The following is a 27,934-nucleotide window of genomic DNA, read 5'->3' on the forward strand; positions in this document are numbered from 1 at the left end:
ACTGAAAAACTACGACTCGTAAGTGGAAGTCTCCTCAAATAACATTGTGTTATTTTGCAATAATTATTTCTATTGCAAAATTATATTACTTAACATGTAGATTTTATGATTTATCATTTAATATTTGGATTTAACTACTGTATTTCAGTTGACAACTATTGTTTTAAAAGTGCAAAAAAGTGACTCAAAAATTTACTTTTGGCTTTTAACGTTCTTTGAAGGTACATGTGACAGACAAAATATTACTTTTAAACATTAGATGCTTCACAAACGGCGCCCCATTGCCACAACCCAACGTGCTTTTCTCCCACATTTTGTGGCTGTAGTGAGACAGAATGAAAGACACTTCTTGTTTTTTTGTTTTTATAGCACTTTAGTAAAATGGACAGTACAAGAAATAATAGTACACTATACTTCATATGTGGAGCACAAATCTAAGTTATTTGGATATAGACATCTTTTGACTCCCTTTTAGACTGCAGTAAAAAAAGAAAAAAGCTGTGTTTTTTAACAGTGCAGGATAAGAACAGAAATCTTCAGACAAAAACAGATGTAAAACAGAGATGAAATCAACCAAACAAAGTCAGCCTAAGAGAAGAATACATACCTTCTGCGTATCAAAATGCTCTGTAGATTTCCATTTACAAAATGTTTTCAGTGAGTTTACATACTGTCTGACTGCAAATGTTAGTTGTTTCATTTGCAATCTAAGGCTGCCCATCTTTGAGCTTAGTTTGTTCACATACCAGTTCCATTCCTTTTGTGTGGGGTTTCAATTTGTCCACAATGGCAGCAGCCTGGGCCAGTCAAAGTGCTCTGCAGTGGGTATGGGACGTGGGTTTGCTATGACTTGCCTTCCTCTGCAGCATTTACAGTCTGTCATTTTCCCTGAACCCATCCCAAATGAGGTTTGACTTCTCAGGAAGCTGGGCTTTCTTCTGGCGCTACTGGTTGACTGGAGAGGGACGAGACCTCGGATTGTGCTGCTTGTGGCTGACTGATGGAGGACTCCTTTAGCTGGGTGGGACTTTGGACATGTTGAACAGAGAGCTGCGGTTTGGCTAGGATCAGCTGTGGCACTGGTGTGCCTGCGGCTAGATGGACGGTCGGGGTTGTTGCTGGCTTTGTGACAGCCTGTGCTAGATGTGTCGTGACAGGTTTGGCCTGTACGAGCTGGGTCACCTGGCTTGACGGATTTGCCTGCATGAGCGTAGCAAGCTGGTTGGCTGGGATAGTGATGATGGTTATTTTCTCACCTGCCTTGGAACCAGACGGCAGCATTGTGGGCAGGGTCTGGATGACCAATTTTGGGGGCGCACTAGCGCTAGCTACCGTAACTGGAGCTCCTGCAGTGGTGGTTAGGATAGCGGAAGAGTTTAAGGTCACTTGACCAAGAGAGTTAGTCATGACCACAGGCATGGCACGAATGGGCCTGTTGGAGAAGGAAAAACACAATTGTTAACACCAGTTCACCACCATTGCGACCAAATATCTGGTGTTTTGCAAGAAGGACACACCTTATTGAGCCGTATTTAACGACTTCAAGATAGCAGAAAGAGACTCAGAAGACCAACATAAAATGTTTAATAAAGTCAACCAAAACATTTTTTTTCCAAGACTATGTTCTATGCAGGCGCACTTGTTGAAACAAGGCATTCTGATTAATATTGCGTTTGTGGAATATGAGTTAAGCAGCAAAATCGAGCCGACGGCCATTTTGTCACTTCTATCGACTGAAAATGACATTACAGTTGCTCAGGGCTCAGGCAACGGCCAATCACAGATCACCTGTTTTCTGAAGCTGAGCCGTGATTGGTCGTTACCTGAGCCCTGAGCAACTGTGATGTCATTTTCGGTCAAAAGAAGTGACAAAATGGCCGCCCCCCAGTGATGGTTAAAAACTGGTGGATTAACTCATATTCCACAAACGCAATATTTATCAGAATGCCTTGTCCCAAATATTGGGTCTGCATAGAACATATTTTTGGAAAAAATATGTTTGGGTTGGCTTCCCCTTTAAACCGTTATATACTGAAAAAAATAGACGTGTTTCTCTCTGTGGCTTATGACAAACTAAATCCAAAAGTGAATGAAAAATCCCAAAAGTGCACTAAAGCGTGAGACCTGGTGGTGGTGGTGTTGGGGATGATTGTGACATAGGTTTGCTGAGGGTGGTAGGCAGCAGCAGTGGTGCCGCCCAGGATTTCGGGACCCTGCTGGCTGGACAACACGCCCTCGCTGTCTTCCCCTTCAACGTTATCCTCAATGACCCGAATATTCTTTGGCATGTCTTTGAATTGGTAGGCCAACCTCTGACCCTCCACCTTTGCCAGGATTCCACGCTGGTAGTAGTATCTGCAGATGAACACACTGGGCTTAGCGCATCGTACAACATGCTTTTTTGTTTAATAGTAGTGTTGCAACGGATCATCTTTGATCCGTGAACGGATCACGCATCAGGTCACGTGAAGACAACAAGATCAGTCGGCATTTACTGTAATAACAGCAGAGGAACTTGAAAACTCCTGTTGATCATGTTAAGCCGCATGTATGGGGGCATTTTGGGGGCAACTAGGGGTGAAACGAGTCCATGAATAAGTCAGGTACCTTGCCAAAAAATTATAGAGGATTGTTTTTCTGCCTCGGGCAACATTTTATTTGGTGTGTGCGCTGTCATTAGACACGCCAAGAAAGCGGAAAAGATTGTCAGAACGTAACGCGCAGCAAACGCATAGGCTACCTTCAAAATAAAAGCTTACCAATACAGTAGCCACAGTAGGCTTTTATTTTGAAGCTGGCCTGCATGGTGCCCTGACTGCTAGCATGACTTATCTTTTTGGCATTCCGGCTTGCCTTGTCACAGTTTTTATTGTCATTACATAGTTGCTAGCAACACAACACAATGCCATCACAGTCATATTCAAGCGCAAATTTAGGAGGCTAAGATACTGTTAATTAATGACAGTCATTGTATGACACGGCACAAGTCTCCGGTGTTGGTGGCCAACCGCCAGCCACTCGGTGCTCGGCTGGCAACACCAAGTAGTCCGACAGCTGTTCTTTTTCTTTTCAATGTTTGTCCACATCATTCACGCTCTCTGTTTAAAGGAAGAGGATGTGCCTTAAATTGCACTTTGAGGTCTTTGTCATTCACGCTCCATGTGTAAAATAAGAAGGTATCCCGCTTTATATTGCACATTTGACATTTTGAGTTGAATGTTTATTTTTTTAACTCATTCACTGCCATTGACAAATGTATTTGTCTTTTCACAGTCTAGCCATTTTTTTTTTTTCTAACGTTAGGATAAAAGAGGCTCTTGCCTGGCAGTGAATGAGTTAATGGGCAATTTTTTTTTTTTAGTAAAAAAAAATATAGACAGAGTTCTATTTGTTTTTGTTTTTTTTGCTGATCCGAAAAACAATCCGACCCGTGACCCAAATCCGTGATCCAATCCGAACCATGAGTTTTTTGTTTTTTTTTACCCGTTGCAGCACTATTCAACAAATTATTGAAGTTTTAGTTTGTGCAGAATGGCTGACCTCAGGGCTCGGCCCATTGTTTCATAGTTCATATCGGGTTTATTCTTGTGTTTTCCCCAAAGTTTGGACACGGCCTTGGAGTCGACCAATTTGAAGATGCCCTTTTCCCTCTGCATCCACTTAATGTATCGAGGACAAGTGTTTTTGTCCTGCAATAACTCCAGCAAAAACTCCCAAAGGTATGTGGTGTTACCTGAAAGAAAAACACAGTATGTCAAATAATCTGACAGCAAGCAAATGCTTACCAAAAGTCGGCAAATATATCCAACTAAGCAAATGGGAACTAACATGATATGAATTGATAGAATTGCTAACTTCATGTCTTACACAACCAACATCATTGGAAAACAAATCAAGGTGTTCATGTAAAGGCCTAGACGGACCAAGCCGACGTTGGCCAACTGTGACCGACGCTTACCCCCTGTGGCCTCGGGCCGTCTGTCGGCATGTCACGCTGGAAAAATACATGACGGCGACAGACAAAGTCTCTGACCATTTAAGTACATTCTGCACATGCATATGACGCAATACCCTTCCATACCATCGGCGGCGGTGGTCACTATTTCTCATTGTTAGAAACAATCCAACCGGAAAACTGTTGGAAGAGGGTGGATTATAAAAATTTAAACAATGCATTCAGCTATATTCTTCGCTCACGATGAACTCCCACGAGAAGTAAACCCTAAAGTTCTTGACACGGTATCGTGAAAAACGTACGTTGTCAACCCTTACTCTTGTAATTGTAAGAAGATTAAGGCAGTGGAGGCGTGCTCACTGTTTTTCCGCATTTGTCACTTCCCGTTGGTGTTCCGAGCGCTGATTTGATAGCTAGCAGCCAATAAGAGTGACCAAATGTCACGACTGGCGACGGCGATTCAACACCCTGAAACGCCCACCAGACGCTTCCTGACGGTGGCGACGCTAAGGTCACTAAACCAATCAGACGACGCAATTAGACGCCACGACGCTTGCCGACCTCCTTAAACCTCAGTGTCTGCCAACCTACAGTAGAGAGGAAAAGGTCTACAAACTACCAGTGTTCAAATGTCAGGTTTTAGTGATTGGAAAAATAAGACCAAGATAAATAACTTGGAAACCTTTACCACCATTAATGTGACCTTTAACCTGTACAACTTCATTGAATTAAAAGAAACCTTTAAGAGGGGAAGAAAAACAACGGAGATGGCACACCGTCTTGTAAGGGAGAATGTGGCTGTTCAGATTTACCAATCACACTGGCCACTGATTAACGACAGCCTTTCTAGTAGGCTTTTCCTGACATTTTTGTGATCCGTTTTACAGCACAAGCCATGGTCCACAGAGAGCGTCCTCAGCATCAGTGAGACCTCATGATTCATGCGTCCGGAGAAGGGTATAGATTTTCCAAGACATTATTAAATATACACAATGAAGACAGTCATCATCAAATTGAGAAAATATGGCACAACAGTATCAATACGAATAGTAACATGAGAGCCTAGAACATCTTCCAAGGAATTTAAACGTGAACTCGAAGGTCAAGGTACATCAGCCGATGTTTGAGTAAAATGGGTGTCATGGGAGACGACTGGTGAAAAGAAATCAGCAAAAAAGCAAGACTGGAATTGTCGATACTGCATGTTGACAAGCAACAAAGCTTTCGGGATGATGGACAGACAAGACATGGCATGGTCACCTTAGAGCGCCTCGTCGCAGAAAAGACGCACAACAACCCAGTAGGATATAGTCAAGGCCACCGGAAGCTTTGAGTGGATATATTTTCACGGCTCACATACTTTATGTAGTTTTGTGTAGGCATATGAAAGTCGCTAGATGAAGTAGCATCCATTTGTCCAGGTCATAGTCGCAGTATTTGACAGTTGAGTAGGGTGAAGTTTCAGAGCATTCAACAGGCACACCCAAAGTATGCCAGCGCAGAACGAGCAGCTTGATTAGTCATGATTTTGAAGCTACATTTTATGTACTTCAAATTTAGCAAGGTTGTTAACAAAACACTTTTCTTGGGTGCGTCCAATTTTGAAGATTCCTTTCATTTTACAGGGGCTTTTAGAACAATGACAATCTTTGGGATATTCTAGTTGGACCATTGCCTCTCTTTTAGGTGGATCTTGGCAGCCGCACAGAAATACAAAGACTAAATGTGCTAAAGCACAAACTACAGGCCTTAGCTTCTCAATATTCTCTCACAAAAAATAATCAACATGCTCATTTCAGGAAGAAGTCCAACAGGCTCCATCCCACTGGTAATTTTTCACAATTTTTTTTTCTGTCATTTTCATTTTCTGTACAGGAGTGGCTTTAAAGTAGGGATAGAGCGATTATCGGCACCGATAACGAAAAAAGGCCGGTGCCGATCAAAACGTTGAATATCGGTATGGGCCTTTTAAAAAAATCTGATGGCTGATAATAAATCAAATTAAAACTGAGTCAACTTCAAGGAACTAGTTGTTTACATTTTCAGTTAACTTTAGTAGAGATTCTACTAACCCTGGGAACACTCTGCACCTTTTGGTTTTGTTTGAAATCAAAACAAAGATCAGTGAAATTTTAACACTTCTATCATTTTTAAATTTTGGAGAACTTTATTTACTGTCAAAAACTATAGGGAGCAATTGTTTAAATTTTCATGTAGCTTTTGAAGACATGCTGATGACCCTGGGTCCTCCCTGAATTTGTTAGAAATTTACAACAAAGATGCATTTTGTCAAAAATGTATAAGAATAATAAAAAACATTATGCAACATTATGCAAATCTGAAAAAATGTTCCAACAAACATGCGTAAAGGCATTTCAACAAAGTGCAAATCTGAAAAAATGTTCCAACAAACATGCGTAAAGGCATTTCAACAAAGTTAAGAGTTTTAATTTGTTTTATTTTTTGACGCCAATAGTTTCCTTTTTACTGAAAATAAATATTGGTTCTCCGCCTCCTTGACTACTAATAATCGGCCTTGAAAAAAACATATCGGTCTATCTCTACTTTAAAGTAAAACATTTTCACATGCCTCCCACCGCAGAAAGATGAGGCTCTTTCTCCGTAGTTTGGATTTCTAGGGTGATCATGTTCAGAATAAATAGTAAAATAAACAAGTAAATAAAACAGGCGGAACATAATACACGTCCCTCTACCTTTTCCTTCCCGCTGTCTCTTCTTAATCCCCAGCTCAAAGGTCCCATTGGATGTAGGTTGGTGCATCTTTGTCTTACGTCCGCCTAGTATTTGGAAAACAAACACGTTTGTGATCTGCCAGCTTTATATCACTGTACACTAGAGTGGTCCTTCCAAAGGGGTACATTTTAAAATGTATATTTTTTCAGCTCCAACCCACTGAATTTGTTGGAATAGTTGGGAAAAACTCCGCTGGTGGAAATTTTCCCAGTTCTGACAAAATTTACTCCTGCCTCGATGATCTCGACGTTTAGCCTCATTTAATGGCTGACAAAAGGACAATAACATATCAGTGCTGAAGTTTAAAATGCTCCTTGTTTTCTCAATCCCACTGTGTCCAGGGATAGAATTTTCCAAAACCAAGCTTGTCATTGTGGTCAAATATTGTAAACCAAATCAATACATAACGGTTTTGGTTAATATTTGGTTTTGCACTGTAGTCATGCTGTTATACCGCATGATGTTTTGATTTGGCATTTGGCTGAGGTGTTATCTTTAAATCATGGCTGCAGCTACGCAGAATTATCTGATTGCTCCAATTGAAGACATTTGTGGCTCTTAACTTCACTTTGAAGAAGTACTTGGACTTTTGATCTGCCATATTGAGCAAAACAAGAAGTCCGTGAAGGAGGCAGTGAATGATGTGTCGAACATTGTGATTGACCATTGGAATGAAGAGAAACTACCCTGGCAAAAATAGAATAGCTTCTCAATGAGTTAAGGAATGTCAAACAAAACAAGGGGCAGGGTGATGCTCAGGCAATCCCCGAAGAAGTCTTTAAGAAATGCTGCCAATACATTAAACATTGTCAAGAATGAGGAGGATAAGGTATTTCTTTTTGCTCAGCATGAGCTAACCAGTGATGAGCAGCAACTTGTCTTTCAAGTTGTTTTGCGACATTCTACAGAATTCCTTTTTGGACTCCAAAATGAAGAGTTTTGAAGACAGACAGTCCAACAGCATTTAACAGTCAGGGCTAAAGTTTATCAGACAATTTCATATTTTGATGTGAAAACTGTGGAGGCACAGTCGCCGACTGGTTAGCACATCCGCCTCACAGTTCAGAGGTCGTAGGTTCGATCCAGGCTCCGACCTCCCTGTGTGGAGTTTGCACGTTCTCCTCGTGCCTGCGTGGGTTTTCTCTGGGTACTTCGGTTTCCTCCCACATTCCAAAAACATGCATGGTAGGTTGATTGGGCACTTTTATTGCCCCTCGGTGTGGTTGTGAATGCAGATGTTTGTTTGTCTCTGTGTGGCCTCCGATTGGCTGGCAACCCAATTAGGATTGAGTTGCCAGCCAATCGCATGGTTCGGGTTCCGCCTACTGCCCAAAGACAGCTGGGATAGAATCCAGCACTCCCCGCGACCCTTGTGTGGATAAGCAGTGTAGATAATGGATGGATGAATGTTAAAACTGTTATTTTAATACAAATTTCAATCATTATGTCACACTTACATCTAGACAAAAAAACGCACCTTGGGTGTCTTAAGGGCAAAATTCAAGGTCATTGAGGCAGGGGTAAATCTTGTCTGATTTAGACAAAACCTCACCAGAAGAGTTTTTTCAACTATTTCAGCAAATTTAGACAGTTGGATCTAGGGCTGTGGAATTAATCGAAATTCAATTACGATTTCGATTATTACACTCCACGATTGCAAAATTGGCATAATTGTAAAAAAAACATTATTAATGCTAATTTTGAGTTGTTTTGAGGCATGCGCACACGAGTTACTCCGCCGCGCCGCCCTTTCCAAGCTATCTGGCTATCGAGACAGCCAGCCAGCCAGCCAATGCACCCCGCAAGTCACACTGCACACGCTCGCAATTTACTACTTTGTCAAATTATTGGCAAGTGCATAGCAAGTTAACTCGTTTGTTCATACAAGGAAACCATACTTTAATTCATACATTTGTACTTCATATTTAAAAAAATATAATAATTTAATAAATGTTGTTGGGTCCAAAACAAACTTAATTATAGCGTTTCAAAGAATTTTGTCTTAATATTTTGTACATGTTTAAACCTGTTCTTGTTTTGTAGAAAAAAATAAATAATCGCTTGAATAATTGTGATTTCAATTATTACCAAAATAATCGTGATTAATATTTTTCTTCATAATCGAGCAGCCCTAGTTGGACCTTAGAATTTCCAACTTTTAATTTTAAGGACCACCCTACTGTACACTCAAGCAGTCTGTCTGTCTGTGTATGTGCCTGCTAACATCAAGCCTCAAAAAGAGAACATTCCTAGCACCATTCCAGTTAGTATGACAGACCTTTGACACTGACCTCTCTTCTTTTTGGCAACAGGTTCACTATCAGGCGGGATGGGGAAGGATTCCTCCTCCTCGATTGGTCCACACTCTGTCGAAACCTCCACTATTGTCTCCATCATCACATCTTCTGCTGGGCCCCAAATGAATACATATGACACTTTTTCTTATATCAGTAGTAAAAGAAGAAGAATATAAGAATATCAACCACAACTTACTATGAAGTAGAAAGCCAAAAGTAGAAAGACTTTGGCTATACAAGTACTTTTAGTGTCAAGTTCTAGGGCTGGGCAACACGGCTGAAAAGCGCATCACAATATAAATAATTCATATCGGTCGATATTAGGGATGTAACGATTCACTAAAGTCCCAATTCCATTCCATTTTTAGTTCCCAATTTTCGATTTGATTTAAAAAAAAAATTGTTACCATGCTTTTTCTCTGTGCGGCAGTGGTGCTGCAGCCACCCACAAACGCAATGTCAAGTAGGGCTGCCACAAACTATTATTTTGCTAGTCAACTAATCACCAACAGTAGTCGCCATTAGTCGAGTAATTGGATCATCATGTGTAAATCGCGACACATGAGTTTGCTGATAAATGCCTCCATAATCTGTAATAGACGCTACAATATGTAAGCGTACCACAACGGGACATGCGTGCGGCCTTCCATCAGATGCACACGGGAATCTGTGTGTGCTAACTACAGCTATCTTACATAAACGGCTGTCCCAGTGTGAGAAATTAAATCGGGCATCAGCCACAACGTGCTTCCTTTTTAGATGCTCGTTTATCACCGCCATGCTGCTATCACAGGGAGTTTGACATCGTTTTAAGTCATTTTGTGAAATCCGGGCAGACTTTCGGACTCTGTTGTTAACGCTCACTCAATGACACCATTACCCATCATGCTACGGTTTACATCACGGATGACCCGGATTACCACCACTGCGCATGTGCGTTGCAGAAAGGCGTGCCATGAGAGCAGCTATAGTTAACATGGCGTTGCAAATCAACCCTGCACAATAAATGTTGTCATGATTTGCACAATAAATGTTACATTACAGTCAGTTGATCTAATTTATTATTATTATTTTTTTAAAACTTTAGGTTTGCTCACAAAACACAGTTTACTGCTATATACAATGTGACTTTAGGAATCAAAAACTGTTGATTTCATTATAGTTAATTTTGCGTCAGGTCCCTGGAAAAAAAAAATCCCCACAAAATTAGAAAGTTGATTCTGATTTGCAAAGTTCCTCTGCAAGAAGAAAAAATGTTTCGACACAAACACTTTTCAGCCATTTTGCCCAACCCTACCTGTGTCAAAAACAGGCTACTGTCTCTTTACTGCACTGCAGCAGCACGTAAGATTCCGTCTTTTCAATGAGTTACCTGTCATGGAATTGTACTTACTTGGCCAACTTTGTTGACCAGATTGTTAATCATTTATCAGTCAATACAGTGTACAACCTTTTTTTCGTTTAATAAGATTAAATCTATAAAACTGTGGTGTTGAATGTGATGCAGATGAAAATTTAGGTGCACCTAAATTTAGTGTAGGTGCAACCAAGAAAAAAAGTTGGGCGCAACAATGCAACCAGTGCAAAAACTACAGCCCTGGGTAGGAAAACTCATTTTCAAGGAATGTACAATGTCTTTGTACACAGAGTAATGTATAATATTGTTTACATCCATGCTCCTGACTTAAGTGGTGCCACCGTAAATGTTTATTTGTGGAAGAGAAGGCTATAGCCCATCGCTGAAACAGTTAAATTAACCTTCATTCAGTGTTCATACAACGCAAGTGTAGCACGCTAATAATACTCTCTTGGTGTGCATGAATTACAGTTGACCAGTCTTCTCCAAACGTTTTGGAACGGCAAGGTTGAGTCCTTTGTTTTTGTTTTGTATACTGTTGACAACTGGGTTTCAGATCAAAAGATGAATATGAAAAAAAGGTCAGAATTTGAGCTTTCATTTCATGGTATTTACATCTAGAACTACACAACTTTTGTTTGAATCGCAACCTACTAACTTTGCAAGAGAATAAAAGCACTGGAACGTGAGTGATGGGTGTTTTTGGCTTTGGATTTCATCTGTGAAAATGCATTTGCTGTTAAGCAAACATGAAGACCAAAGAGCTGTGTATGGATGAAAAGCAAACCATTTTGAGGCTGGGAAGAGAGGGGGAAAATTATGCTTGTGATCCAAAACACAGAAATGGCTTGGGCTTGCATGGCTGCTTCTGGAACGGGCTCACTAGTCTTGATTGATGAAGCAACTCATGATGGTAGCATAATAATGAATTCTAGAGTCTACAACGCCATTTTGTCTGGCAATTTATAGAAAAATACATCCAAAACTAATCGGGAAAAGCTTCATCATGCAAAAAGACAACGACCCAAAACTAGGGATAGATCGATTATCGGCCGGCGCCGATATTCAGCATTTTGACAAATATCGGTATCTGCCTTTTTTTATTTATTTTAAATATGACAGACGATAATAAATCAATTTAAAACTGTGTTAACTTCATGGAACTATTTCTTTTAATTTTGAGTTCATTTTAAAAGAGATTCTACTGACCCTGGGAACACTCTGCACCTTTTGTTTTTGTTTGAAAACAAAACAATGACAAGTGAAATTTTAGCATTTGTCATCATGAGCAGCTATGAGGGCCCACGCAGCCCGGGCCACTTTGGCGAGTTGGGACATTGGCACTTGGGGCACTGGCACATTGGAATTACAATTTTTTGAAAATTACACAATAAGTTGAAATTTATTTCCTGGCCTGATGTGTGTGCAGAATTTTTAGCATTTTCATTCATGTTAAGACCTTCCTCCGTGGCCTCTTCTCAAGGTTTCTTAAAAGGTTAGTTACTTCACCCTGTAAGCGCCAAAGTAGCAAAAGGGCAACAAGCAACATTTAGGGTTTGCCTTTATTTCTATCCATTTCAACCTACAACCTTCTGAAATACCAAAACTGAATGTTATTGCTGTGATTGGCTGGAGCCCAGCTCAGGTGTACCCTGCCTAATTCCCGAAGACAGTTGGGATAGGCTACAGCGCATCTGCGACCCTTGTGAGGATAAGCGGTTGAGATCACGGATGGATGGAATATTTTATTAAAAAAAACTTGGCGCCTAAAGGGTTAAACATTAACTATAATGGCAATTTTGGTGAGAAATGTTTTGTTGTTAACCGTCTGGGTACCACCGTATATTAGGGATGTCAGAATATCTGCAATATCGTGATATCTCGTTATTAAAATTGCCACGATATATCGGCGTCGTCATGTCCCGATATTAATAGCGGCAAATCTGTTTCAAAGCCTCGTGATATTATCGTTTCGGGCATTTGGATATCGTGATATGCCTACTGTATATTCTTCAGAAAAAAGCTGAAGTAAGGCCCCCGTCACAGTATTATGGAGGAAATACCAATGCATGCTGACAGTTAAGGAAATGCAAGTGCTGTTACCTGTGTTGCGGTCATGTAACCCTCCGGGAGACTCCATATGCAGAAGAGCTTCAGCTGCTTCAAAAGTTTTATCAAAACACACCATGTCCTGACTCGACATCTCCACTGAAGAAGACACAGAAGTTGAAAAGGAAATATGTAAGGGGACTCAAAACAGTCCAGTAAAGCCATTTTGAGGCTGAGAGGAGAGGGGAAAAACACTAAGAGCAATAGAACACCATGATGAATAGGCTGTATCTGTAAGGCACCCTTTTTCCTTCAGGGTGCTGCTCTCATACTTACAAAATCGGACCAAAGACTGATGACAGCATGAAAAGCAACTCAAATAAAGATCAGGGTCAATATTCATAAAAAATTGTAGTGTAAAGAGTAGCTTCTAGTGATGCAATTCTGAAAGGCAACATCCACACTTTGCAGGGGACATGCCTGCAGCTGTGAGAGGAGAACCCAGTAAAGATAAACACTATTCATACAACACCTTAGCCTTTGAAAGTATTCCTAAGCTCAAAAGTGCTTGGTGTAGAGAGGATAACTTTTAAGAGACCTCAGAGTATTATTTAACACAGGACAAAAGACTTAGATCCTTTTCATTTAGATGGATTTATTTCAATTAGGGATGTCATAATATCGCAATATCGTGATCGCGATATCAAAATTGCCATAATATATCGTCGTCGTCATGTCATGATATTAATAGTAGCAAATCTGTTTCAAAGCCCAAGTTGTTTTCCATTTGTACAGTTCCAGCACCGTCTGGTGATTAGTTTATTAGTGCTGTTTAATTTGATGCTACCAATGTTTTCGTCTTTCGAGTCATAATGGCGGACACTCTGAAATGAGTAACGACAGTGATATAGACGACGCGCTTGTGGACTTTGAACCAGTCGAATGAGATATATGGTTAAGATATATTTTTGTAGACAATGACAATATTGACGTCTTTGTAACAGAATAGAGGATGGTAATCAGCACTCAATTTTTTTTTAATTAAGATCAGTGCGTCTCTTGCACTAAAACTTTATTTTTACATCTTTGTGGGTGGAACAGTAAATAATACATTCGGGGCTGTGTGAAAGCCACATGTTTCAGCTATCAAATTCTTGTGGAATTATGTTTCTGTCTGTTAGCGAGGCTGAGATAGAGATTATTTTGTAGGTGCTGAATTTCTGGGGGAACCTCAGGTTTTCAAGGGGAATTCCAAAGACGACCCTAGGTTTTGGGGAGCTGTTGAGCCAGGCGCTTTATGCTTTAATGGGTTAAAAGCCACGCTAATCGCCAGATGAAGGGCAACATGACTGCCACAAATTGACCCAATTCACAACGTGTGCATGCATAAGCAATTAAGTGTTATTATGTACAAAAACTGAATATAGTGATTTTTTTATATTGAGCTTTTTTGTTTGTTTTTTTACATTATCGTGAGCTTTTAAACAGCAATGTGAGTTTTTTTATATATCGCCACCCTCCCCACAATATTGTGATAATTCTCGCATCGTGAGGTTCATATCGTGATATTATCGTATCGTGACAATTGGATACGCTGACATCACTAATTTCAATTAAACCCCCCTAGGACCATGCATTTCCTAACCAGATGAGAAAAATGCCATTTTAAACAAGGACAAAATACATGCATATGTATGTGCTAAATAGTTTTAAGATTTTGGGGTGTTTGGGGAAAAACAGTCACAACATCAGTTGCCCTTCCCTGCATTTGATTAAATTGCAAATTGTCATGTTACTGGTTAGCGATGCAATTACATTTACCATGGCAAAAACATTGCATTAGTCAACATAATGCATACAATAAAATATTTGGTAAGTGGAGAAATCGACTGAAATATTGATGACTAGGATGTGCTTGTCTAATCATATCATATTCTGGTATAAATACTAGTCTTATGACAGATAAGGTTAGGTTTTTAAAAAAAATGTTTTGCTTTCAAGTTTTGCTTTGCAGGCTTACAAAACTATTATCTAATACAGTGATTCTCAACCAGTGTGAATGGATGGGCACATGAGCGTGCCGCGAAAGCTCTTAAGGTGTGCCGCGGGAAATGAGCTAATTTCACTTAATTGGTTCAAAAATTATTTATTGAACACAAATGTGTCTTTGTTCCTCTATCTATAACAGTGACTCATAGACAGAATAAATAAATGATCTTCTATTAGCTCATACTATGTATATTATTGAAGTATGTGTGCATTTTTTGTCACATTTTTGTTTGGTGGTGTGCCATGAGATTTTTACAACTTAAAACATGTGCCTTGGCTTAATAAAGGTTGGGAATCACTGATACAATATACTACACACAAAAACTTTGGGATATTTGCCTTTCTGGTGACATTTCAGAATGAACCTAAAATGCACTATACTTTAACCTTTATAGGTGAACTTAATTTGACATTCTTGAAACTTTTGAAGGTACTTGGCCAATGTTTGTTGTTCTCCAACAAGGAGTGTAACAGCAAAATCCACAACAGATATTTGATGCATGATTCAATTAAAAAGTGTCCAAGGACATTCACTTCTATGCCTTTGTATGACTCTTCCAGTCTCTCTGCATCCCTGATGCAACCTTCTGATGACTCTCTGTGGCACTCAGCTCAGTGGACACTTGGCTCTGAGAATATCCTATTTGAATGCTCACAATGCTGAGGTACTGTTGATCAATAGTTAGGTGTCATCTGTATCTCATGATGTCAAAATGAGAAAAGCATATAGAAGGGGACTGAAATCAGAGTAGTCCCAATAAGACTTGCACGATGTGTCATTTAAGATAAGATAAGATAAGAATGCCTTTATTGATCCCACAGTGGGGAAATTTTCGTTGTTACAGTAGCAAAGATATAGGTCACACAGGGGCGGCGGCATAATGTGGCCATTAATGTATAACATTGACGGCAAACATTTAGAATCAAACCTATGTAGATATACGCAGTAACATGTGTATATACACATGTGTATACACACCAACCTACATCTACATAAAAAATATGAGGAACACTCATTTCGGCCTGTACATAGTACAGAGGAAAAAATACTCTAAGTGACAGTGCTGCAGTGCTGTAGTGAAATGATCCCACATTTGAACATTGCGATTGCGATGTGCGCATGCACGATAGTCACATCGTAGGACGTGCAATGTTTTAACTTTTTTTTTTTTCTTAGAACACTTGTTTTGCTTCATAAAAGCAGCAAGCTACTCCGTGCTCTTACACAGCCTGTCTCGCTCACTACCTCCCTCCTGCCAATCAGTCACCGGCCCCTCCACCTCCACTCTCACAGCCACTGCTGTCTGCTCTGAAAACACTAACAGGCGACATGGAGGAGATGACAGTGGCAGAAGCGGCAGTGGATTTAGTCCCCAAAAGAAAGTCAACATCCAAAATATGAAATTATTTCGGCTATAAAAAGGAAGATTCAGAACAACAAAACATCCTTTGCCAACAGTGCCTCGCCGTTGATGGTGCGGCAATTGCCGTCACAAGCCCCTGTATGAGCAGTACAAACTAAGAAGTGGGACCCGAGGTGAAACTTTATCTACTCGAAAAACAATTACAGACGCCTTCGCCAGGATAACTCCTTATGATAAGAAGTCCAAACAGCACAGACAAATCACGGATGCAATATGTTTTGCAGACCGTTTTAGTTATTGTTATATTTTTGTGAACAACTCAGGGGACTAATGCACCTGCTCTTTACGTTTTAATATTTTTGTTCTAACTTGTTTACAACTTTGCTGCAGTTTCACAAGGTTTTTTTTTTTTTTAATCTTAATGTTATATTTTTGTAAACAACTCAGGCGCTAGTACACCTGCTTTTTAATTTTTTTTATATTTTATAGTTTAGTTTAAAGGGGTTGATAACTGCTGCTGCTTTAGAGGTTTTTTATTTTCTTCTATTTTTTTAAATGACTCAAGGGTCTAGTGCACCTGCTTTTTATTTTTTTTGTTTAAAATTTATTTAATATTTTGCTGCTGTTTACATTGAAGTGTGAAATACAATGTTAAATCAACTATTATGTTACAGAGACATGACCTCTGTGATCCCTTTTATATACAGCAATCATCATTCACAGATGAACCCCCTTAGTCTGGATTAAACGATATAATATGAATACAAGGATGTCATGGTGAGTTAACCAAATTATTCCCAAACAAATCTATTCAAGTCATCTGGTGAAAATTCTTCTATTTTTAATATTGCAATATATATCGCAAACCCCCCAAAAATCGCAATGTCATTTTTTTCCAACATTGTGCAGCCCTAGTCCCAATCCATTCACGTAATTTTCAGATGATCAGGTAAAAAAAAAAAAAGATGTAATTTTTCATTTTCTTAATTTTTTTTCAAAGCGCCTAAGAAATCCTGAGTTACAAAGATACGTATTGCCAAACAGCAATAGCATCGTTTTATAGTACACAATGTAACATTTTGAGTTTGTGTGGTGGAGTGAAAAAGAAAACTTCATACAAACCAAAACACGGTATATTGGACATGCAGTGTAATATCCAGCCATTTCAAACGAGGGAAGGACCCAAATGATGATTTTGTAATTCTGATATTGTCTCACCTGTCTCGGCCACTTCTGTGACAACCTCCTGCTCCTCAGCCACATCCTGCATCAGGTAAGTCTCATCATCATACACCAGCACCTGTGCAGAGTAACACTCCTCCACTTGGGCGCTGGCCACTTCCTCCACAATCACCGCAGGACAGCCATCCTCCTGCACGACCACACGTCCCATCTTCTCCACCTCTTCACCTCCTCCCACAATCACTGCCTCTACCGCCTGCTCAATGACTTCCTCCTCTTCCGCCGCCTCCTCACCTCCTCCCACAATCACAGCATCGACCTCCTGCTCAATGACTTCGTCATCGTCGTCCCCCTCCTCAGCAGGCTGCTGCTCACACTGCAGTTAGGAAACATGCAAAAAAAGGCGGTGAAGTCGGTTGTTTGCTCATCTTTACACTTTTTTAAAAATAAATAAAAAATGTCACTACATTTTATTTCTGATTTTGTTCAGGTACACTTAAGGCATAAATGCATCATTTGAGATTGAAAGCTGTCCAAAAGAATGTTTTTTTGTTAGTTTGTACTTGACAATTTTCCTTTATTTTGCATAACATGCTATCCAACCTTGTGCTTCACCTTCAAATCCATCGTGAAAAAAGAAAGCATTTTAAATAGGGATGTAACGATTCACTCAAGCCCCGATTCGATTTTCAGTTCCCAAGTTTCGATTCAATTTTTAAAAAATTGCTGCCATGTTTGTCTGTGCACTAGTGTGGTTCTGCAGCCATCCACAAACGCAATACGCAATGATGTTTGGCGCAAAAGCATAATTTGATCTACACATTCAAAATGTGCTATTCATCTGGAATGAAAAAAAGTTTATTTCTAGATGAATTTAATTAACTCGATTTTTCAAATAACAGAATTGATTAATCGTTGTGAATCGATTTTAAATCTGACTTTCAATTAATCGTTACATCCCTAATTTTAACATATACTTTGCATTAGGGATGTTCCGATCAGGTTTTATGACACCGATCGTGCATGAGTGAGATCGGCCGATACCGATTCCAATCACATGGAATACCTGTATATTTTTCCATTTATTTATGGTGACTGCTATTATGCAATATTATCTACATTGTCATTAAAAGCAGTAGGCGAGGGAAACACTCCCTTGTTAGACTCAACATCGACACAGGACTGACATCCGAGCTCCATTTAACACTTAAACAGGATAATAGGCCTTCTTTTAGGAAACTTTCGATACGACAATACACTCTCTGGTGGAGCTACGTCTGTGAAGTATTTGCGTCCCGGTAGCACGTAGCTAGCGAGGCTCGAAGTGGGCGAGCAGACGGCGGAATCCGGTGTCTTCCCCCACCGAGAATGGTTGGTCATCAATTCCGATAAATATCATTATTTTCTTGGTTATTTGTGTTGCCTTTTGCCTGTCGCGCTGATATGGGTTTGAGTTGCTCAGCATGGGCTGCGTTAGCTGCCTTTTAACTGCTGCTGCTTCACTGCAGTGAGCCTCGTAAACTCACCATAGTCTTCCAATTGCTTGTTCTTCAAATGTCGGATTAAGTTGGTTGTGTTAAAACTTGTGGCCATGCTCCCCCCTCGAGGTGTCTTTTCATGGCATATATTACAAGACGCAAACTACACACAGCACACCGCATGAGCTGCGGGTGATCTGATTATTTGATCGGCAATAAAAGGCATTGTTCGAATATGCCGCTCACGTCACTTTTCACGAAAATTGGCCGATCATTTTCGGTGCACGATCGATCGGAGCATCCCTACTTTGCATTGCTCACTTGTTTTAATGAAGAACCCCATGCCAATTATTTTTAGCCATAATCATTTCGGGGACCACTAAAATGATAATAAATACTGATCTCCCCTTTGTTTATTGTGTGCTTTTCAATAATTCATTAATCAGGGCTATGTTCAAACTGCAGATCAATTTCGACTTTTTTTCATGCAATGTGAACAGTACAATTCAGATTTTTTATTTTTTTTTTTTACTGACCCAGGCCTCTTTCGTATGTCTATAAATCGGATATGTATATGCGGCTGCAGTATGAACGCTCAACCATACATATCAAACCAAATTTACAATTCACAACATTTACAATTAGGCGACAAAAGCGCTATAAAAGCGACAGTCAATTTACCATTTACCATAAAACAAGATTGGAACATTGTTGGTTATGGGGCACGGGGAAATCGGGTTCAGCAGGTCAGGCTTTTTAAAGATCGGGGATCAGCCAGAGACCTGTGATCAGTGCAACCTCTATATGTTAAGTATATACAAACCGGTATGTATTTTTTTAACATGGCTTTGTTTGTGTGTGCCTACATTATGCAGCTTTGAGTGTTGAGAAAAGCACTATGCTAATTAGATTGTATTATTACAAGGTACAGATGGTAAATTTTGACAAACCAAACTAGGCAGAGAGATCACAAACACCATTCACGTTTAACTATTATTTCCTTCATTTTTTCCCAACAGTAATACTTTTAAACTCCTTAATGAGACTGTTGCTAGCTATTTTCATTTTCTTTGGAGCTATATTAAGGGCTAATTTTTTGGGGGAGGGGGGCGGGGATTTGCATTTATTAGTACCGTCACTTTTCAATAATTATGGGAGACGCATCATCTAATTTCTAAATCACAATAAAATGTGTTTTTGTGATTTTTGCTTTTTTAAATTATTGAATAGTTAAAAGCCTGGACATTATTCGAACAAGGTTTACTACAACGTTTCACCGGAAACATTTTTTTCCAGGTACTGTTCAGAAACTACTCTCACAAAACGTAATAATAGTTCTCTCTTCATTGCCCTTCCTTTCTGCATTTTTTATTTCAATAAACAACTTTGCTCAAAGAACAAAAACATTCCTTTTCAAGTACAATATGTGGGAAACATGTTTCCCCTTCTGTGCAGTTCTGTTCTCTTTCTGGAAAAAAAAATAGTCTGGCTGCTCAGCCCTGAGACAGAAGGCACAGAGTATCTCATTGTGCACGTATCAATTCGATATTCATACCGACTTAATTAATATTTTGGCTATTTGGATCGATCCGCTCACCACGACTTGCAATGTCTGACTGGAGCCCATGATGTTTACGTATCACGAGACAAAGCACAACAGAGCCCCGCTTGCTACTATACCAGGACACAAACAAAAAATTGTGCAATTACAGAGGTAATTTATAATTGAAAATTTTGTGCAAAGACCGGATTGTAAACCAGTTAATTCATAAAGGAGGTTCCACTGTATTCTGCCAAACAGATACTGTATTCCCTGCCCTGGAGATTATATGTCTGTCAAGCAACTTCACTTCTCTCAATACTTGTATTGCAGTTATGCATGTTAAGATATTTTTTGTAGTACCAACAGTTTAATATGAAAAACATTACATTATTTCCAATGTGAACGATTGTATAAAAATTACAACTACGTCACCCAGTGTCATGATACCGATTGTGTTCTATTTGGAATTTTCCATTATACTGAAACAAACATATTTTTCCACCACCGTAAAGTGATTCTCATCACAGCAATTGTGGAGACTTTCGTACTTGTTGAGGCTCCTCCACCATAGTGACATACTCCACAATATTCCCTCCTCCATCGGACACCACCACAGAGGTCATCACTCATTCCTAGAAAACAAGAGACCTTGTATTAGTTCAAGAACAGAAAACCGCAACTCTAAAGGTGAAGCATTTCCAAAAAATACCTTTCTAATCTCATATTCTGTATTGTATGGAGACCTGTCAAGATGTGGGCCACGTTAAAGACCCAAAGGCACATCTATATGTATTTTCACAGTCCAGCCATTCAATCCCAGCAATTTATTTATATTTTTTCCACATTAATTTTAAACGTTTGGGTAAAAGACGGTCTGAAAACATCTGGTACCTAATCAGTTAATATCACTGTTCATGAATTGAAAAAATGTAAACATGTGCAGGTCACTATACCTTCTAAAAGCAACATTATTGACTAGAGAATGCAATTTCTGGAGAAATTGCGTAAAGTTGAATGATACTGAATGAAGTTGAATGAAGTTGAATGAAGTGGAATGAAGTTGAATAAAGTTCAATAAAGTGGAATAAAGTTGAATGATACTGAATAAAGTTGAATAAAGTGCGATGAAGTTGAATTAACTCTATGAAAAATTGTGGAATGTTGTGGAATGAAGGGGAATCGATCCAACGCTGCCTGCACACAACTCAGCGTGTGTACCACAAGACCATCAAGGACCTAACTGGAAGGCTGTAAAACTGAAATATTGAATTTGGAAGCGGGACTGAATGATAAATGTAATGTTTTTTTTAAGGTTGAATAATTTGAATTTTTGGGGAGTATGAATTGCAGGTGTGTTGAAAAGCTTAACCAATGTGAGTTGAATGAAGTGCAACGAAGTTGAATGAAGATGAATGAAGTTTAATAATACTGAATGAAGTGGAATGTAGTTGAATGATCTTGAAGATGTACAATGGCCTGGACTGAGGACATAATAAACAGACTGGGAGGAAGAAAAGAGGAAGTAAGGAAAAACTTCACTTCCGGGTCACTTCCGGTCATTTGGGTCACTTCCGGTGCATTTCCGAGTCATTTGGGTCATTTCCGGTGCATTTCCGGGTCATTTGGGTAATTTCTGGTGCATTTCCGGGTCATTTGGGTCACTTCCGGTGCATTTCCGGGTCATTTGGGTCACTTCTGGTTCATTTCCGGGTCATTTGGGTCACTTCTGGTTCATTTCCGGGTCATTTGGGTCACTTACGGTCCATTTCCGGGTCATTTGGGTCAATTCCTGTTGATTTTGGGTCCTACCCCAAGATGGCCGCAGCATTGGGGAGACCTCGAGGTGAGTATCCCCAGTCTACCTAATGTCCCTGCCGAAGATGGCCGCCGCACTGGGGAGACCTCTGGGTGAGTATCCCCAGTCTACCTAATGTGCCTGCCCAAGATGGCCGCCGCATTGGGGAGAGCTTGAGGTGAGTATCCCCAGTCTACCTAATGTGCCTGCCCAAGATGGCCACCGCACTGGGGAGACCTCTGGGTGAGTATCCCCAGTAGTCCCTGCCCAACATGGCCGCTGCACTCGGGAGACCTCGGGGTGAGTATCCCAGTCTAGCTAATGTCTCTGCCCAAGATGGCCCCCGCACTGGGGAGACCTCGGGGTGAGTATCCTCAGTCTAGCTAATGTCCCTGTCCAAGATGGCCACCGCACTGTGGAGACCTCGGGGTGAGTATCCTCAGTCTAGCTAATGTCCCTGTCCAAGATGGCCACCGCACTGTGGAGACCTCGGGGTGAGTATCTCCAGTCTAGCTAATATCCCTTCCCAAGATGGCCGCCGCACAGGGGAGACCTCGGGTTGAGTATCCCCAGTCTAGTTAATGTCCCTGTCCAAGATGGCCGCTGCACTGGGGAGACCTCAGGGTGAGTATCCCCAGTCTATCTAATGTCCCTGCCCAAGATGGCCGCCTGTCCAAGATGGCCGCCGCACTGACCTCGGGGCAATAACACCGGTCCACTGGAATTGAATGGAAATTGGAATTGTGTAAAGCGAAAAGGTAAATCTGCCAATGGAAATGAATGGTGAATAGTTGAATTTTTGTGTTTTTTTTTAGGTGTGAATAAGTTTTGTGTGTGGGAAGGACGAATTTTGGGGGTGTTGAAAAGCTGAATGAGAGTTGAATGAGTTGAATGACTTGAATTTGTGGAAATTGGGAAGGTGTAAATGTGAAAAGGTGAACGTTCCAATGGAAATGAATGGTGTGAATTGTTGAATTTTTGTGGGTTTTTTAAGTGTGAATGAGTTGAATGTGTGGAAAGTCAGAATTTTGGAGGTGTTGAAAAGCTGAAGGTGAGCTGAATGACTTGAATGACTTGAATTTGTGGAAATTGGAATGGTGAAAATGCGAAAAGTTAAATCTGCCAATAGAAATGAATGGTGAATAGTTGAATTTTTGTGTTGTTTTTTTTAAGTGTGAATGTGTGGGAAGTAGGAATTTTGGGGGTGGTGAAAAGCTGAATGTGAGTTGAATGACTTGAATATATGGAAATTGGGAAGGTGTAAATGTGAAAAGTTGAATGTTCCAATGAAAATTAATGGTTAATAGTGGAATTTTTGTGGGTTTTTTCAGGGTGAATGAGTTGAAAGTGTGGTAAGTAGGAATTTTGGGGGTTCTGAAAAGTGAATGTGAGTTGAATAAGTTGAATTTGTGGAAATTGGAATGGTGTCAATGTGAAAAGTTGATTGTGCCAATGGAAATGAATGGTGAATAGTTGAATTTTTGTGGGTTTTTAAGGGTGAATGAGTTGAATGTGTGGGAAATAGGAATAAGGGGTGTGTTGAAAAGCTTGATCAATATGAGTTGAATGCGATGAATGTTGTGAATTTCAAATTGGAATGATGTAAATGTGAATTGTTGAATATGGCAATGGGAATGAATGGTGGAATTTTGTGGGTTTTTTTCCAGGTGAATAAGTTGAATTTTTGGGAAATAGGAATTGTGGTGTGTTGAATAGCTTTACCAATGTGAGTTGAATGAGTTAAATCTTGTGAATTTTAAATTGGAATGTGCCATTGGAAATGAATGGGTTTCTTTGGGGTGAAAAACGGGGAATTTTGTGGTAACCGTAAATTTTTTGAATGAAAGAAAAGGACCCCGGAGGCCGTGAATTTTCGGAATACATTGAAGTTGGAATGGCGAGAATCGGTTGAAAAATATGTAAATAGAAGAATGCCAAAAAAGTGTGAGGAATAAAATAGAAGAAGAAGAAAGTTGAACGTTAAGATAAGAATAAGATAAGAATGCCTTTATTGATCCCACAGTGGGGAAATTTTCATTGTTACAGTAGCAAAGATATAGGTCACACAGGGGCGGCGGCATAATGTGGCCATTAATGTATAACATTGACGGCAAACATTTAGAATCAAACCTATGTAGATATACGCAGTAACATGTAACAGTAACAGATTGAGAGACTGCCCACTCAGTGAGATTCATGAAATAATATCTATTTTTACATTTGTAGTAAATTATGAAATAATTTGTGTTTTTTTTAAATTGAATATTAAGAACGGCATACTTGCGGTTGTCTAAGGAAGATCTGAACTTCATATTATTTGGTTTGTCATTTTATTTAAATATACAATGTGTCTGGACAGGAGGATTGTGCGAAGTGAGAGAAATATTCAGGCCCACCCTGATTTTTCCAGGCCCACCAAGTTCTGGCTCCGCCCCTGCCCCCCTCACAAAACATCACTTCGGCCTTTATTTTAGGAAGGTGATGAAATGCAATGCTATGTGTGTGCATACATGCCTGTCAGTCTATATAAACATTAGGGATGTAACGATTTATCGAAAATCGATTTTATATAGACATAAATGCTTAAAAAAATAAAAGGATCGATTCACAACGCCATGTTAACCAGCTGTAAACAAACGGCATGCGCATATTGGGTAAATTACTTTACACTAGAACTGCCAAGATTAGATTACTAACACGACAACTTCAACGCTCAAAATCGTCGACAGTTAATTTTAATAGTGCACGTATCGTTTATTTATATATGTATAATTATTTGCCGCTGTGTTTTCCCTCGAAAAAGCGTCCGACTTCTCTGCATCGCACATGCGCAGTAGTGGTAATCCATGATGTGGATGGCGTCATTGCTCCGGGTTAGCGCTAATGTTATCAGTAGATGCCCGATTTTATTTCCTACATTGGGACAGTTGTTTGTGAAAGCTAGCTTTAGTTAGCACACACAGGCTACCGTGTATGTCTTGTTGTGGTACGCTAACATACAGTAGCGTCTTCTACGGATTATGGAGGCATTAGTCAGCAAACATCGAGCAGCAATAGGAAGTGCTGCATCACGGTCGCTGTGACTCCCCACCGAGTGTTGCGTTTAGGAATGAGAAATCTCAGTACTACAAGTTAACACAACATGACCTATATGCGTATATAAGCCGCACCTATATATAAGCCGCACAAATCTATGTTGAAAACGTTTATATTTACTGCATTTACAGAACGATTATGAACTGTAAATGTACACGTATGTACCTGAGCAGATTCTTTCCTAACAGTGCAGCAACGTTGCTGATTAATACGGAACAGAACCAAGAGAAAATAAACAGTACTTATCGTCATTTCACTGCCGACTGCCGCTCCAGTTTGTCAGCTAATGTCCACCAGACTCCACCATCTATTGTTCTACTACATTCTACATATGCACCTGTCTTGTTTTATGTTAATAAAATCAGCCAATCTAACACACGACGTGCTGCCAACTTTACTAAATCACATATAAACAACAGATCATATGTAACAGCCAATGACATTCATGTGCACTTCAGGGACCTCTCGGAAAACATCAAATCAAATTACTGCACCTACTGCAATAAAACCTAGTGCATAGCGCCCTCGCCTGTTGAACTCCTCCACCTGCTGTCACATCCAGCAAATGTATTGTATTGAATTGTACTGTAATTCCGGTTAGAGCGTCCTGAGCGGTGGAAGAAAAATCCACAGAATAGCCGCACCAGACTATAAGCCGCATGCCTCAAAACCTAGGAAAAAAGTCGCGGCTTATAGTCCAGAAAATACGGTATCTTTTTTTCCTCATATTTTTGTACACCATAGCATGTGAACATACACAGGACTGACAGGAAAAAGTGGGTGAATTACTGGTTGGGCTTCCATTGGCATCAATAACCTCAACTAAATGTTTGCAGTAGCAGATCAATTGTGAACAACGATCAGGATGATTTTTGGAGCATTTCTCTTCAAACTGTTGCGGTTGAGTGAGATTCCTGGGAAGTTTGCTGTGAGTAGACCGAGGAAAGGCCACGTGATCTCAATTGGTTTTGAGGTCAGGACTTTGACTGGGTCATTTTCTTCTTCTGACGCCATTCTGCTGTTCATTTGCTTCTGCGTTATCAATCGTTGTACTGTTGCAACATCCATCCTCTTTTGAGTTACAATTGTTGGACAGTTGGCCTCAAGTTCGGCAAAATATCTTGATGAACCCGTGAAGTCACTTTTCCATTGATGACAGCAAGATCTCCAGGGCCTTGGAAGCACCTCTCAGGAACATTCTGGATATTTTGTCAGGAACATTTGCGTCTCAGCCAAAACAACAAACGCGCCACCATTAAGACGCCGAACAACATTAAATGTTTGTTTGATTTGTACTTTTGTTTCCTGGAATAGTTCCAAGTGGAAAAATATTCACATCTTATTTGTTTTTATTTCAGTTTTAATTTATTGAACACCATGTCTTGGCACAGTATTCGAAAAATACAATCATTTAGTGACAGTTTTATTTACAGAATGACAGTACAAGAAATATGTGGCTGTATATAGTGGTGCAACAGATTATCTTTGATCCGTGATCCGTACGGATCAAGCATCACTGTTCGGGCCGGGCGCGATCCACAGAATGGTTGGTGGAAAAAAAATAAAACTGTGCGCATTCACATTAAGGCAATGTGATTAGTTCGCATTCACTGTAATAGCAGCAGAGAAAGCTGAAAAACCCTCATGGATCACATAAATCACATGTATGAGACTTACTTACGTATTTAGGCAACTTGGGGTAAAACAAGTCCTCAAATAATGATATAGGATTTTTTTCTGCCTATTGTCCCAACACCGTCATTCAGACAAATGTCACATGTCAAGGATGCTGCAAACATACTAAACGAACACGCCTCCTCTGCAAAGGCTAACTTCAAAATAAAGCTTACCAAATAATACATTGAGTCATCGATGCCAAAGCAATAGCCTTAGTAGACTTTTACTTTCGAGTTGGTATTTGGCCCTCCGTCCATTTGACTTTGACACCCCTGGTTTAAGCAGACACTGAGTAGTCCTGTGATTTAGATGAAGAGTTTATAACCAATTTATACAGAAATATTAAGACATCCAAAAATATTAACTTCCCTTTTCCTTCTACTGTTCATACACACGGGTGGGTGTCTGACACAGAGAATTTCCTCCTCTATACAATAAACGGTAATTTGCCAATACTATGCTCTTGTTGAAAGTCAATCATTATAACGTACCCGGCGGATTGATGGCTGGATTGTGTCAATTGAAGTTCAAAATTGGTTCAGGGTCAACAGAACCATTTACTGGCATCAGTTAAGAATTATATAAATACCATCAATTTACCATGTTCATTAGCACGAAACTGATTAATGAAGCCTACCGCAAGTTAATGTTTACTTTCTGTGCGGCATGGTTCTGCTGCTACCTGACACTGATCCAACATCAGCAACTGCTTAGCGAGGATGCAACAATGGTTTGTCAATTAAACTACGAGTACTAAAACGCTATTCCCTTTGATAGCAGTAAAACATTTATGACAAAAGATATATATTTACTCGTTGAGTCTACATTTCCTGTGATTGAATGTAGCGTAGCGCTGTTAGCGTTAGCAATTAGCAACCTTGCGTGATACTTATCGTTCTATAAAACAGAAGTCCTTGCTTAGAAAGAGCAGCATAATCATCATAATCATCTGTTTTGGGGAATTGAGACGTGCAATCCCAACCTTTTGGTGTGCTATTAGTTTCTTCTTACCTTGCTTTGCTGTGCAATCAAAAAGGACGCTCCACAGCTAACGCTATCTGGGCCTGACTTAGCCGTAAGTTGACGGTGCAAAAAAAAAAAGGAAAAAAAGACAATTTCGCTTTACGAAACAATGTTTTCCAATTCCTGTACCCCTCGAAGCACTTTACAGACGGTCCTCGAAAGCGCGTTTGATTCCGGATTACAATGTCGTATGCATGCCTTACTTTTGTTTTGGTTTGTGTCAAGACTTTGCTACCATGTAGCTTTCCGGCGCGCAGTTAAACTGATACTGCGGGTCAAAGCGTCGACCGCTATGACGTCACGAGGACAAACCCC

General features: G+C 40.0%; 1 protein-coding gene across 3 annotated transcripts; it reads right to left on the minus strand.

Moving 5' to 3' along the window:
• Positions 1-352: 352 nt before the first annotated feature.
• Positions 353-27,918, minus strand: elf2a (E74-like factor 2a (ets domain transcription factor)). 3 transcript variants are annotated; one of them, XM_086024123.1, is made up of 9 exons: positions 27,608-27,918; positions 20,577-20,660; positions 17,044-17,383; positions 12,467-12,571; positions 9,001-9,117; positions 6,670-6,753; positions 3,541-3,733; positions 2,125-2,355; positions 353-1,432 (listed from the first exon to the last, which is right to left on the minus strand). In XM_086024123.1, the coding sequence occupies exons 2-9, from the start codon at positions 20,649-20,651 to the stop codon at positions 919-921; spliced, it is 1,659 nt and encodes a 552-aa protein (XP_085880249.1). In that variant the 5' UTR covers positions 20,652-20,660; positions 27,608-27,918; the 3' UTR covers positions 353-918. The 3 variants fall into 3 exon arrangements, with proteins under 3 accessions (XP_085880249.1, XP_085880251.1, XP_085880250.1); XM_086024125.1 differs by having other exon boundaries at positions 9,001-9,114; positions 27,608-27,916; XM_086024124.1 differs by lacking the exon at positions 27,608-27,918 and adding an exon at positions 26,770-26,815.
• Between the last annotated feature and the right edge of the window lie 16 nt (positions 27,919-27,934).

Source organism: Filicampus tigris, chromosome 2 (assembly GCF_054856515.1).
Source record: "Filicampus tigris isolate MCC_2025a chromosome 2, RoL_Ftig_1.0, whole genome shotgun sequence".
Classification (NCBI taxonomy): domain Eukaryota; kingdom Metazoa; phylum Chordata; class Actinopteri; order Syngnathiformes; family Syngnathidae; genus Filicampus; species Filicampus tigris.

What these genes read in the sequence shown, in the direction of transcription:
- elf2a (XM_086024123.1), bottom strand. Translation starts at nt 20,651, where the DNA reads ATGACCTCTGTGGTGGTGTCCGATGGAGGAGGGAATATTGTGGAGTAT. An exon ending in CACAGAAGTGGCCGAGACAG is followed by an intron (nt 12,572 to 17,043) that starts GTGAGACAATAT and finishes TGTCTTCTTCAG; the next exon opens with TGGAGATGTCGAGTCAGGAC. An exon ending in ACAATGGGCCGAGCCCTGAG is followed by an intron (nt 2,356 to 3,540) that starts GTCAGCCATTCT and finishes GTTCATCTGCAG; the next exon opens with ATACTACTACCAGCGTGGAA.